The sequence below is a fragment of the Prinia subflava genome, chromosome 3 (genome assembly GCF_021018805.1).
Source record: "Prinia subflava isolate CZ2003 ecotype Zambia chromosome 3, Cam_Psub_1.2, whole genome shotgun sequence".
In the NCBI taxonomy this organism is placed as follows: domain Eukaryota; kingdom Metazoa; phylum Chordata; class Aves; order Passeriformes; family Cisticolidae; genus Prinia; species Prinia subflava.
The window spans coordinates 12,382,691-12,396,399 of NC_086249.1; the positions used below are offsets into that span (position 1 = coordinate 12,382,691).

General features: G+C 36.5%; 1 protein-coding gene across 1 annotated transcript in view; it reads right to left on the reverse strand.

Moving 5' to 3' along the window:
- Nucleotides 1-651: 651 nt before the first annotated feature.
- GBE1 (1,4-alpha-glucan branching enzyme 1) overlaps nt 652-13,709 on the reverse strand; it is a 136,828-nt gene continuing 123,770 nt past the window's right edge. The window contains exons 15-16 of the mRNA XM_063393930.1: nt 11,942-12,059; nt 652-2,372 (exon numbers count right to left, since the gene is read on the reverse strand). Of these exons, the coding sequence (XP_063250000.1) occupies nt 2,316-2,372; nt 11,942-12,059 (175 nt within the window). The 3' untranslated portion in view covers nt 652-2,315. The remainder of the gene's footprint in view (nt 2,373-11,941; nt 12,060-13,709) is intronic.

A 13,709-nucleotide genomic window follows, 5' to 3' on the forward strand; every position in this document is an offset into this window, starting at 1 on the left:
TGAAAGGGAAAGATTTCCAGTCTTGCAAGACAGGTAGTAGCACACTCATCATTAAAATGCAGAGGCGGGCTCCAAAAAGCCCTAATTATTAAGCTTTCTGTATTTACACGTTCACCTTGCAAATTTTGTCGTTCACTTTGATTAATCTATCATTACGTTAAAGAAAATATGCATAGGTCAAACATTCTATCAATCTCATTATGAATGCTTCTGACCAAGACAAGTCCCTGATTTTAGGATAGAGCAAAATCTAATCTGTCTTTCAGTGTTAAGACTGCTGTAAAATCATTTTACAATGCAAGGAATGAAACCATATATGCATTTGTTTTCTCCTCCTCAGAGTTTATTTTGCATGTGATTTTACAGTTTATACTTCACATCATACATTTATTCCTTCTCTTGAAAAAAGGTTTGACACAGACACTTGCCATTACATTTTGAAAGCTGGAGCTGGTGCCAGAAAAAAAAAACAACCAACAAACCCCCGCCCCCCGAAACCAAAAAACCAAAAAAACCCCCACCTTATAAAATATATTAGCTCAATAGATCAATACAGTGTAAATATAATACGTATTAGAATTTGCTCATTATTTTATTACTTTGGAAAACAATCTGGGGAAAAAAAAAAAAAAGATAATCAGTTCCAGTTGCTGAAACAGTTCAGTATATTTTATTTAAAGTCAGAGCGTAACAGGAATGCTTTTATTAGCTCACAACCAAACAATGATCAAACTGGTGGAGAGGAAAATGAAGCATGATCCTATGGTACTCAACTGCAATATAACATTCTCTGCCACACAGGACATATCAGACTGGGGATGTTCACAAAGTCCTTTCAGTGTGAACTCTGCAAAAGACTGTTTTCCATCATGCTGCATTATTCCATCCCTTACTTTGCTTGAAGAAGTAAGCCACAAGTCAGCATTCCAAGAACTGTGAATAGATTGTCAGTGTTGGCACCAACTATTCAGTAGTTTACACAATGGTTCACAAAGGAAACTGGGTAAAATTATGACTTGGAAATGGTCACGGACATCTTCCTCTTTGGCTACTTTAAAAGTTAGAAAATTCAGATTGGTACAAAAGACATTCATTTCAGAACCAATTCAAATATGTTTTTAAATAAATGGAACAAAATAAAGCATGTCTCTTTAATTTGGTATTAATTTTCCAGAATACTCTGCAATACATTTTCAAATATACAAAATCTTACTCTTTACAAAAAAGTTGTAGATCATGAAGGAACTCACTTGAATTATCTTAGCAGCACTCCAATAATTAACTATCTTAATTTTAATAAAAAACCCAAAACCTTAGTTTGATCACTGAATTTTGAGACTGCTTCTTCACAAGAAGCAATGTTTCAAAAGTTATAAAAGTGCAAGAACATCATCATGTTCCAAGCTGAAAGGCAGCTTCTGGAAGTAGTGAAATCAGTGTTGCAAGGTCCTGATGCTAGTGAAATAAACACAGTGGGAAGAACTACATTTTAAGTACCTCTTCCAGTGTGGTATTGCTGCATTAAGACCAAAACATGCGTCTCACTGAACATTTTTGTGATCTAAATAAATAGTTGTGTCATTTTTGTCCAGCTGTAGCAAGTGAGATGCTCAGACTAAGTGATTTGGGTGGGAGCAGATAACCAGCACACACAATAGCATCAGCAGGCCCCCACTCAATCAGCCTGCTCCTTCTGCTGCCTAGCATTTTTGTGCATTTGTAATCAAATAAAAAATGGCAAAGTACAAGACTCTCAGAGGACCTTCTCATCCACTTGGATAAACATTTCTAATCCCATGTTAGACTTCATTGAAGAAGAGGAGCCTCAAATTAGGTCCCACAAACCGTTAAGGCTGCCTTTTAGCCAAAAACCTCTGTTTTATTTAAGCAAACTACTTACTTTTAGTAAGAAGCATTAATATATAATGAATATTTGAATTCACTATCAAAATTAGGATTATAAGAAATTACAAACTTTGGAGCAGGATCACTCTTATCATTCCTGATAAAATTCTGTAAACAACAATTTAATTGAGAATACCTGCTGCCTTGCAACACCTTATGTGTAATTTTGTACTACTACAACTACAAACCCAACGTTTTCCTTTCTGCCTCTTTGTAAAGCTTCTTCAAAAGAGGGTCTAGCAAGTCAAGAGCTCTGCAATTACATGTGAATATTAATCTTGCATTTTCAACACCTAATGTTACTATACTCAGCCTCAGAAAGCCTCCTTAGAGCAAGTTTTGTTATTCTTAGTACTAGCACAGTGTATCAGCACTTTGTGACTTGCTTCTTCGGTGGTGTAACAGGAACTTCACTTTGGGATGTCCGTGTTGTGAAGCACAAGAGCCACTCTGCTTGGAATGTACACCTAAGAGAAAAACATGACAAGAACAAGCTGAAAAGCCCAGAAACCTTACAGGACACAACTTCTAAATAACAGCATGTGGATAAAAACCTGCATTTTAACTGTTAAAAATCTGTCATTTGGGCACTGTTGTGGGTCATAAATGTCATATTTAAAGAATGATTATTGACTGCTTAGTCCTAGCACTGGAACTGCACAAGATAAAAAATTTAAAGGCAGCCTGATTACAATCTCTTTCCTATCTCTTTTCTATTTTTCTTTTAATAGCTTATCTTCATATATTTTAGGTGGCTACCAGGAGAGGGCCTCATATGACTTACAATGACCAGTTAGAAAAACCTGAGAACAACTAGGTCAACAGACCAGTCAGTGATAAATGACAAAATTGTGTAACTCTTTTTTGCTGTGAATTAAAGTTGTTCCAAGGCCTGTGATGTCATTTCATACAGGTAAATACCAGCAATATGACACAGCAGCATATTCTTCACAATCTTGGCACCTGCGGAATGTCAGTGTCTGAGCAATAAAACTCACTCTCAAGATTGGACAGAATCAAAATTAACTATTTAAATATTTGCTTTTTTCTTCCTTTTTTTTTTTCCCTGAATACCACGAAAATACCCAAACACATATAACCAAAAGACTCCTCATGGATCTCAAAAGAACTTGTGGCAATGTATTTTACATGACATCCCTTCCAAGCTAAGCAGAGCCACAATCAGAAAACAAGACCGATATGTGCTATCTACCAATTACCTTGATACACGGTACTCCATCAATTGTCAGCTCTATAAATGTGTTTTCTGAACAAGTCAATAGAAATGCAATTATAAAAGGTAACACAGATTGAAGATTATTGGCTTCATTCTGACAACGTCCTCTTTTGGACTATCCCTCATCCCTTGGAATGTCGGATATTCTGCAATTTCAACTGCGTTATCTGCTAACGAGAGCTTGATGGCATGAAAGGCTCTCATTGTTTTCAGAACAGAATAAAGCAATAAAGCAAAGAGCTTTAGGAAAAGGAGAAAAAGGGAAAGAAGAGCTGATCTTCATTGAATCAGACAGAGCAGTGTCCAATGCTTCCTGAAAGGCAGGGAACATAATGATTTCCCCTAAGGTTTCAGTGATAAATAGCTTCTATAAACCGGTGCAGGAGAGGAAATACTTAATGAAGTCAACTACCTCAAAACATATAGATAAAGGAGAGATTTGAAGTTGGGTACTGAGAAATTCAGCGCTCTGGGTTTGGAGGATGAAGTGAGAAGGAAGAAGAACAACCGGAAATAAGTTTTCTAAGAAAGAATTTGTAAAATGTTGCTTCAGTTATGGGAAAAAAAACAACATTAATGCAGAACACAGCAATTCTCAATTATATTCTGGTCAATAATGTGTCAGATCCTAGGAGGAGTAAATTAGCCCAATTCCTTTAAAGTCAATTTACATCAGCTGAGAATCTGAGAGCAGTGTGGATCATCCAACACCAACCCCTTCACTGACAATCAGAATTTTAAAACTGGTTTAAGCGTAGTTTCAGAACTTGTGCAGATGATTGTATTTAAACTAATGACATATGTTTTCCACTTGCCATGAAGAGATGTATCTGCCAGCTTATTACTTTAGTCACTTGTTTTTTCCTTACCTAGGGAAATTAAACACACTTTTTAGAGTTTTTTATCTTGGTGAGCTTCTTGCTAAATCACAGAAAACCCACATATAGCACCATCTCCTAGTCTTATTTCATTGGTCAGTGTAACCACCTCTGAGGCTGTTTGCTACAAAAAGCAACAATTAAGGTATGAACAACGAAAAAAAATCAATTACTGATTAAACATATTAATAATTAAAAGTAAGATTATTAATGATTCATTCCACTGGTGTATAATTTTTTAAAAGGAAAAACACTGCTATTAGATAATACTTGTTACAAATATATCAGTATTATTCCTTTCTCCCAGCCCAACAATATTTCCAGAAATTCTATATTCTATGTGCTCTGGCTTTATTACTTGTTTAAATAAACAGAACTCAGAATATTTGTTGGGCTGAGGAAGAAAAATGTGACCAGTGAGGCTGGAAAGATCACTTGTCTGTCCTGAGGTAAGGTGAAAACAGGAAGATTATCTGCCCAGGATCCCAGCAGGGTTTTCAGCCCAGATTTCTCATCTCCACTCCTCCTTCTGACAGCCTGAACCACAAAACTTCCTCAGCCTTTTCACTCCAGTATGATTCCTTTTCTTTTGGCACCTCTCATCTGAATTACCACTCTTGTAGTAACATAACCCTCTTAACTTAAATTTATTTTCTCTCTATTTTTCCTGAGTGTAGTGACTGTTTCAAGCCATTGTACCAAGTCAAATGTGCTGCAAGCATATGCTTCAATCTGCCATTAAGTCACAGTACTAAAAAAGTCAGGAATCCATTGCTGACAGGATAAGCTGAAATGCAAGAATTTTATTGTGTTTGAGTCCAGACATTTTCAAATATATAAATGTATGGATTATCCTTAGATCTAGATGTGTCTGGATTGGACCTTGAAAATTCAATTGATCAATGATTCACCTTAGTTCAGAGTTATCTACATCTACAGTCATCTACAGCTGTGCTCTCTCATCATGCTGGTCACTGCTCCAGACTCCAAGCAGTATCAGCTCCATCACAATTCCTAAGACTCTCTCCCTGATACCAGCCAACACAGAGCCTCTGATTGCTGAAATGGCAGTGGCCCAGCCAGTTTTCAACTCATTTAACAATCTTATCCAGCCCTGTAGTTCCTCAGTTCCTAGGCAGGAATGCTGCAGGAGACAAGGCTGGAAGTCTTACTGAACTGACTGGAGCAACCTTGTGCACACACCTTGAGTCATTTCATCAAGGAAGCAATCAGGCTGACCCTGCCTGCTCTGCCTTTGCTAAATCCAGGCTGGCTTTCTGACTGCCCCATCTCATGTAACCCACTTGCTTGGACCCAGATTGCAAGAGGAGATGGTTCTTGTCTTCTGGAGGAACAGTCCTACAGAGCCCTCAGCCTCCGTTTTCAGCCTCGGTTCAGATGTCAGAAATTTCCCCTGACCACAGTGATTTTTCTCAGATAATAGTCACCAGCTTTGCAATCACATCACTGAAATTATCCAAGCCTCTGAGCGTATCCCACTTACATACAGCCTCTTTAACCTGTTGCTCTGCTACTTTATTTTCAGTGGTGCACCATCACACAAAAAGGGTCTGAAAGCAGGCTTTGCCCTTGGAGTCTGAGCCAAAAAATAAGACACTGAATACCCCTGTATTGTCCATCAAAGTTTTGAGTCTTCCCTTTGTCAAGGGACTTGCCTTTTTTTTTTTTTTTAATCAGCAGATTTGCAGAATCACCTTCTCACCCTTCTTCATTATGTATATATATATTGGATACAGCCTGAGATCTATATCTATCTATAAATAGACAAGTATACTAAAAGTAGATAGAGGGTTCCTGATTAAAACCATGACAGGAAGCTAGGTATTCATCAGCAAAAAACACTATCAGAGATATGTATTTTTTTATATTTTCCATATCCTAGGAAGAGTGTCTCAGAAGTTTATTCTTTCATATACTCTTGCTGAATTATACACTTTCAAATTGCTGGCTTCAGTTCTATTGATCAGTTGTTTTAATCTGATTTTCTGATCACAAGTTTTATCCCATTCATGTCTCCATCACCATTTCTCGGGGCTCACTCGATGAACATGGACAGAAGTGAAAACGCAAAGAGCAGAACACTGAAGAGCCTTCATTCAGTCATTCATAACCAACCCACCTCTGGACTGTCATCAGTCTAATCACCCTCAGAGTCTCTCTTCTGTTTCAAGCTTTCTGCTCATCCTGAACGCCCTTTCCAGCCACTTGCTCCCCTCCAGGCTCAGCCACGTTGGAAAGGGCCCCAGGAGACCCAAACTCCCTGCTGAAAGCAGGGTGAGCTCTGAGGTCAGAGAAGGTCACTCAGGATCTCAGTGACTGTCCCTCCGCTCTCTGTATCAATTGTTAACTTACAACCTCAAGCCCTCTAAGGTTCCACAAACTCCACTATTTTAGGAAGCCAAGAAGACATCTAAAAACACAGAGGAAGGTTCATGAGGCCTGTTCTGATGGGGTTGGGTAACATGGGGATTGGAAAACATCAGATCTGTTTGAGACAGGATGACTTAGCTGGAAAGGCAGTTTTTGACAAATTTAACTTTCAAACTTTTAGTCATAAAACATCACTGAAAGTCTTTTTTATTTTCAGTTTGGCAGGAATGGAGTAACTGCTGTTACTTCACCTGTAGATGTGCCAACAGAGGATGGTGGAGGGATAGGAATCTTGTTTATAAGTCAAATATAAAATGGATTTTTGTTGGCACCTTTGACCTTTTTATATAGCATGTCCATATGAGGCAGCTGCACTGTTTGAAACTAGGCAAGTCCCCACACAGATCAAGGCTCCTCTGGCACTAGTAGTATCTCTAGTAAAGAAAAAAGAAAAAAAAATCAACCTATTTCCCACCCACTATCTATCAAGAGCAGTCTATTCATTCTGGGTATCTAACAAACAAGATAAAAACAACTGGTACTACTACTGGCCAGGGATGTAGGACGTTTTCAGCCAAATTCTTACTCCTTATAGTTTCTTTTTTCCTGAGAATATCCAGAAAACTTCTAGGAAAAAGAGATTTAAAGGTTTAAGAAGAATACAGGAATACCACGTGGGAAACACCTGTGAACAGCAGCAGCTACAGGTAGAAATACCACCTTAGATATTTCAGGAGAGGACTAAAATACGCAGCAATCTCCAAACGTATCTAAAAACCCACAAGCACGAGGTTCTGCAAATGACAACTGCTACTTTCAGATCTGTCAGACTAATTCAGTACCAGGTGCAAGCACAACCAAAATTGGCTGGAACTGCAATGAACTACTCTTCATCTGACTTTCAGGATTGGAAAACACCAAGCCCTAAAAATAATTTCAAGGTCATTTCGTAACAGATGGGAGAATTACTAGAACTCAGAGCTAGATCAGGCACTGCAGAAAAATACTCAGTAGCACATACTGCAGCTGGTAGATGCAGAAGGCAATGTCACAAGAGCCTGTGCCAACATTATCCCAAACTTTTAATTAAAATGAGGGCTTTAGACAATCTCCTGTCCCTGTATCACCACTAATTGTCACACATGGACACTATTCTGAGAATATAATTAACCATCAAAGAATAAAATAGATGATAGCTCTTCCTTTCTGATTAGAATTTATTATACAAAACCTCACACATTTTGGTTTTCATTTTGCTAGATATTGCACATGACAAAGAAGGTATGCTTAAAATAATGTGAGGTTCTGCCTTCCAATTTGTTTTTCAATTTACAGCTATACAGTATGAATATGCAGAAAATAATCTCTTAGACTGTCTTGCTTCATTTATGCATATACTGCACAGGGTGTGCCTCAAAATTTTCTGTACTATCTTCTGCACTCTTTTTTCAGGTTGAGAAAAAAGTACTTTAAAAAAGACAGCAAACTCGCCTAAAAAACAAGTACACTGAAGAAGAAGATAGGATGAAACAAAATTACTAACAGAGTATCCTTACATTACATTTGCTGGTGGCTTTAAGAAGTCAAATGATCAGTGAAGATGAACAAAGGATTTTAGAAGTCTTAATCATCAAGAGGTAAAAATCCAAAAGATCTTTGTGGCATTAAACACTGACTGATTCTTCTAGTTTGCACAGTTAAGTTTCTAACTACAAACATTCTTTCATTTAATCTGTATATCTGTGCATGTCAGGGGAGAAAACAGTTAAAGATTACATCAGTCCCTTAAAATTCAATACATAAATCCTTATCACAAAAGTTATTTAAATGCGTATTTTCAAAGCTAAGGTCACTAAAAGCTTTTAGATAATTTCAGTCTAGGGGAGTATTTTAATTTAACCAGAGACTCAAGGAAGCAGGAAGTTGCACTTTGACATTGAATAGTATACATTAAGGCCAAGGTTAAAAACTCAAGCCTGTAATAAGGATATTCTTAAAATAAACTATATAATTTCACTTTCATTTAATGTGAAAAGATTATATCACTGAATGCCAAAAATAGAGAATCAGAAAAATGACAGCACTGGGGACAGGGGGAAAGGAATACTCTGACATCTATTTATTTTTTGAACTAGTTGGAATGAACTACAGAAAAAGTAAATCCATAAAAGTCAAAATATGTTAAGCAATTATATTTCACAATAAATCATACACTACTTTTCCAATGACACAATATCCTCTGCAGTATTCTACTTAGCTTGCTTATTACTCAGTTTGTGTTGGTGCACAAACAAGGAAAGTATAAGCCTCCATTTTCATATAAATCCAAACTTTTGGTGTGGTACATAAAAATGACTGGGACACTTATTGATAGTTCTTTCCTACAGCAAAACTCAGTCAAGTTGGATACCTTAGAAAAGAGCAACAAGACATTCTGAGTGACGTGATATTAAAAAATTATACTTTTTCTTCCCCCTGCCCCAAATCTAAGTTTCACATCCAACCACAAAAGCCAAGTTAGGCACCAACAAATGAATTCATCCATAAAGGGGCACTAAGATCTGACAGGGGCTGAAATGTGTGTGCAGCACTTAGTTTACATCTTGCAGAGAGATGATGAGACATAAGCAAGACTAAAGGTTTCAAGCATTCAAGAAGCACACATCTTTTATAAAACATACCTCCAAAAAGACTAGTATGAGAATACCAGAGTGAAACTGTAAACATAAGTGAAGCTTCTGTTGTAAAAAGAGTCTGTTCTTACAGTGACAAAATGGTTCACAGCTTGTTATTAGAAAGTTTGATTACATGGAATGTAATGTAAAAACATTCCATGTATTTGTTAACAATCCATTATAGAAAAAGCAGTGAAAAAGAAAAATTAGTACAGTTATTTAAATAAGTCATATTACAAAGGGCATTTCTGTGCATTTTCTATGGAGTTTTCAAGGTGTGTCTGATGATTTTGAATTCTGGCCCTCTAACAGCTTTACTGAAAATTGTGCAGTGAACTGCTCAGCAGTGCTTACAAGGCTTCATCTTCTTCCAGGATTCTTTGCTCCAGGAATTTCATATTTGCCGCCTTCTCATTTCGATATGCCATCTTGAATATTTCTTTTATTAGGTGATTTTTTAGAATGAATCATGTCACATTTAATCTTCTATTTTTGTAACACATTTGTGTACTGTTTAAGCTCGACTAGGGAACCAGAATTATTGCATGTGATTTTATTTTGTCACAACCCTCTGGGTATGTTTTGCTGACAATGTTTACTCACACACCTTAAGGGAGGTGCATCTCATTAAAAAATTACTTCTTCGAAGTTTGTAGTGGAGGAGAAACTAAAATTTTTGAAACAAGAAACTGAAGTCTCATGCATTATGAATTATTATTAACAAGAATAATTATCAAACAACAGGAAAAGAACTTTCGTGAGTTTACTGGGGTGGTAGCATACATTATTTGAAAAGAGATTTGGTGGGAAGACTTTTGAGTTGGATTTCAGAAACAGCAATTAAGACTAAAGAAACTGCTAAGCAGGAAAAATTACCCAGTAACTTGGATATGAATTGCTATGTGAAATAAAATATCTTTGTTTTACTGCAAAATATAATCTGGAGGCATTTACTGTTTGTTCTTTCTTACGTGAAGATCTATTTGCTGAACTTAGGTTTTCCGAATTTTTTTTCTCGATTACTTTTCCTCGGTGTCCTTTCACTGGTACTTTACCTTTATTTGGTGCATGGGGCATCCGCTGGGGGGCTGGCTGGAGGTGCTCTGTGAATTGGGTGGCAGAAGGACATAAGAGAAAGTTTACCTGGGTTTCTTTCTGACCTAGAGGTGCCATTGCCATGCCACAGCTTTTGCTGCAAAAGTGCATTTGCTGCTGTGTTTTTGCCACATGCCTTATCTTCCACATACTCCTAGCAAACGGCAGCTTCACATTCTGTCATGTTTTTTTCTGGCTTGGATGGCTTGCACTCACCATCTAATGGACTAAATGTGAAATATACACTCTGAATTACAGTTAATTGGCTTGCAAAAGTTAAGTTAGTGGTAGATAATTAAGATGCTCTCCAATCACCCAGGCAATGCATTTGAATTGGGCACACGAAGCAAGAACTCTGGAAGCAATAATTTGCTACATAACCTTCAGGAATGAAATCTTAGACCTTTCATTTCAAATTAGCACAAATACTTACCCACACTATGAAGGCACTGTCACATGCAGATACTTTAGAAAAAAAAAACCCAAGGCCTATTCCTAAGATCCTTTACAACAAGCACAACGAAAGCACAAAAATCCCATCATGTAATGAAAATATTCTAAATCATGCAAATGAAAGAAATGCCAATGCTCTTAATACAATGAAAGAAAGAGAGAGTTAGAAGTGATAATTCTCAGGAGATTTGATCTCATGAGAAAAGGTAAGATGTGACACTAGAAATTCATGTTCTGTTCAGCCATGGAATGGGAGTGGCTCACACAAAGCAGTGCAGGTGCTCCACATTTGCAGGCTCTTAAGGTTAAAAATGTAATTTATTTGCAGGTTTTCACGTGCACCAATATACCTGTGCCTAGAGAAACACACCCTTCACCCACATAAATGTTTTAGGTATAAAAATCTACTCAGCAATATAAGTGATTTCAGATTTTTTTTCAGTGAACTCTTGCCTTAATTCCTAGCCTTTCTCAATCTTATTTTCTTGTGCTTGTGAGCATATACACATATGTGAATGCATATGGGAAATGGGAAATGTGTGCATATATACACATATACATACATAAAGAATAGGGAAAATTAGGTTTTTAAATTGTTAATTGTGATGATTCTGATTCAAGAGCAATTAAGAAATTTAGAGTTCTATTTGTGACCTCCTCAGCTAACTGAAATTGTATGCAAGGATATGTCTCCCACTTCATCTCAGGTGATTTGTGAGAAACTCTTTATTCATTATTCGTATCACTTTAGGACTGGAAATCTTTGAAATTCTTGATGTGAACAGAGAAATCCTGATCCATTTTGTAAAGTTTTTCTGTAAACTGACGAGGAGAAAGCCAGTTGGCAAACACGATTTGCTCTAATTCATGTTTGTAGAGTTAAGCACATGATTTTAAAACAGCAAGGAAGATTCAGTTTCTGCAGAGCTTTAAACAAAGCAAGCATGAAGATGCAGTTTCTTGACATGAAAATAAAGCAAATGAAAATATTAAGAGCAGCAACTCAAAAGTGTATTAGTAGGTTTTCATGCATGTTGGCAAGAAACACTGTGTGCCAGACACTGCAAAAGTGCATGGAGATAAAAAAGTGAGGTTGAAAGAGAAAAAAACAGTTAACATTATTGGATATAATCAAATCATAATGTTATCTATACTGTATTTAGACAAAGGTTAATTTCAGAAAATAAGTTAAAAATACCCCCTTCCCCTAAATACTAGAAGAGACTCCATATTTGTCCAAAGAATTGCAAAACTTACACAGATGAAAGTAAAATTAAAATAAACAAACCCCCAAGCAATTTACTTACCATAATTGAATTAGGTCGATAATTGTGAGGATATTCTTCAGAGAAATACTCTGTGTTGTGGTCCAGCCTTTGATGCCCTCCATATTCTCCAGCATCAGAATCCAGAAGGATTTTATACTTAAAGGCAACTGTTAAGGAACTATGCCAATTACCTCTTAAATGGAAAAGAAATCAAAGCAAAACAAATCTAGAACTAGTAATGGAAGCATGATATATGTTCAAGACAAAGCAAAAATCATAATACAATCTAAGAAAAGAGTAGAAAAACAGCACATATAGAAGTCATATGAAGATTTGTCCTGAAAATTTAATTTTAGCAGAGTGACTCCTATTAAAAGTACCTCCCAGTCTCTTCTGCAATCTGCCATGAATGGTAAGTTTATAGCACTATAGCAGATATGCATAGCACTTTAGGTGATGAACTAGACTAAAAATGTACCACTAAACAAAACAATGTATTTGAAGTGCATTTAAGAAGTAACATAATTGTGACCATCAAAATCCACTGGTATTTAGCAATATTTTACAGTCTGTCAGAATCTGATCAAGTGTCAATCAGAAAATCATGTAATTTTACAGAAGAGAACACCACAACTCCTCTGAGAGTCTTCTGGAAAAGAGTTGGAATTATTATAGGACAGAGGAAAAGAAAGAATAAATTGTAAGAAAAGGCTTTTTAGAGACAAATATTCTGACTGCAATTGGTAAAATGGGGTGAATTATTTAACAAAGTGTAGCAATGGGTTGGAATACCTGTAGACACTTAAAAGGATTTAAATAAATTTAGAGAAAAATAAAAGATGAAATAAAACTGAAACAATAAAGTTGGAAAACATAAGGAAATAAATGGGGAAATAAAGAGTTAACTCATATTCAAAAGTAAATTGCTTCTTATTTGGGACAACTACAAATGAAATATTTTAATTTTTTTATTATTTCTGTACCTTATATTTTTTTGATTGGACATAATTAAAGCAACTTTTTCCCTCCTGAAGTTACAACAAAAAGCAATCTCCACTCCCCACCACCCAAAAAAGAGAGAGAAATAACAATGCTCTATAATCTACAATCTGCTCCCACTATTCTAAGCTGTGGAAGAATCTGACTTTCCTAGAGCTTGTATTTAATAGGATTAGAAATGAGTCAAGCAACACTCTTTCAAAACAGTCAGTGGTTCTTAAACTGTTCTTAGGCTTCTGTGTTTGCTCAACCTTTTGAAAACAGGCCTGCTCGAAACCTGAAGGACTGTGGTACAGAGATGTTTCCAATTCTCTTTGCACAACTCCCTCAGATGAGGTGGGAAATTTCCCAACCACCTGCCAGACTGATTGAAACCTCTGGTGACAAGGAAGGGTGACACCACACAGAAGTAACCACAAATTTACTCTGCGACACTTCAGTCTGCAAGACTGCAACGAAGGAAAGTAAATGCACATAAATTAGCTCCCAAATCACAAATGGTAACTAATCCCTTCCCCACAAGTGTTTTTAGCAAAATGAGAGAATGGTCCAAAACTGCCAAGTTAGTTGTTCAGTTCTACAGGGCAGGTGCCCAAAGATAACCACATTCTCCAGCAAAATCTTCATGTTTATTTGCTTTCTTCATTAAAAAAAAAAAAAAAAAAAGTTGGGAAAATTATACTTTGCGGCTTTAGTCCTCTAAGGTTTTCATGTGCACAGCACACATACCTCTCCCCTCCTTTCTTTTATAAACACAAATCAAATTACCATTTATTTGTTGTCATAAAATATGCAAAGTCACAAACTA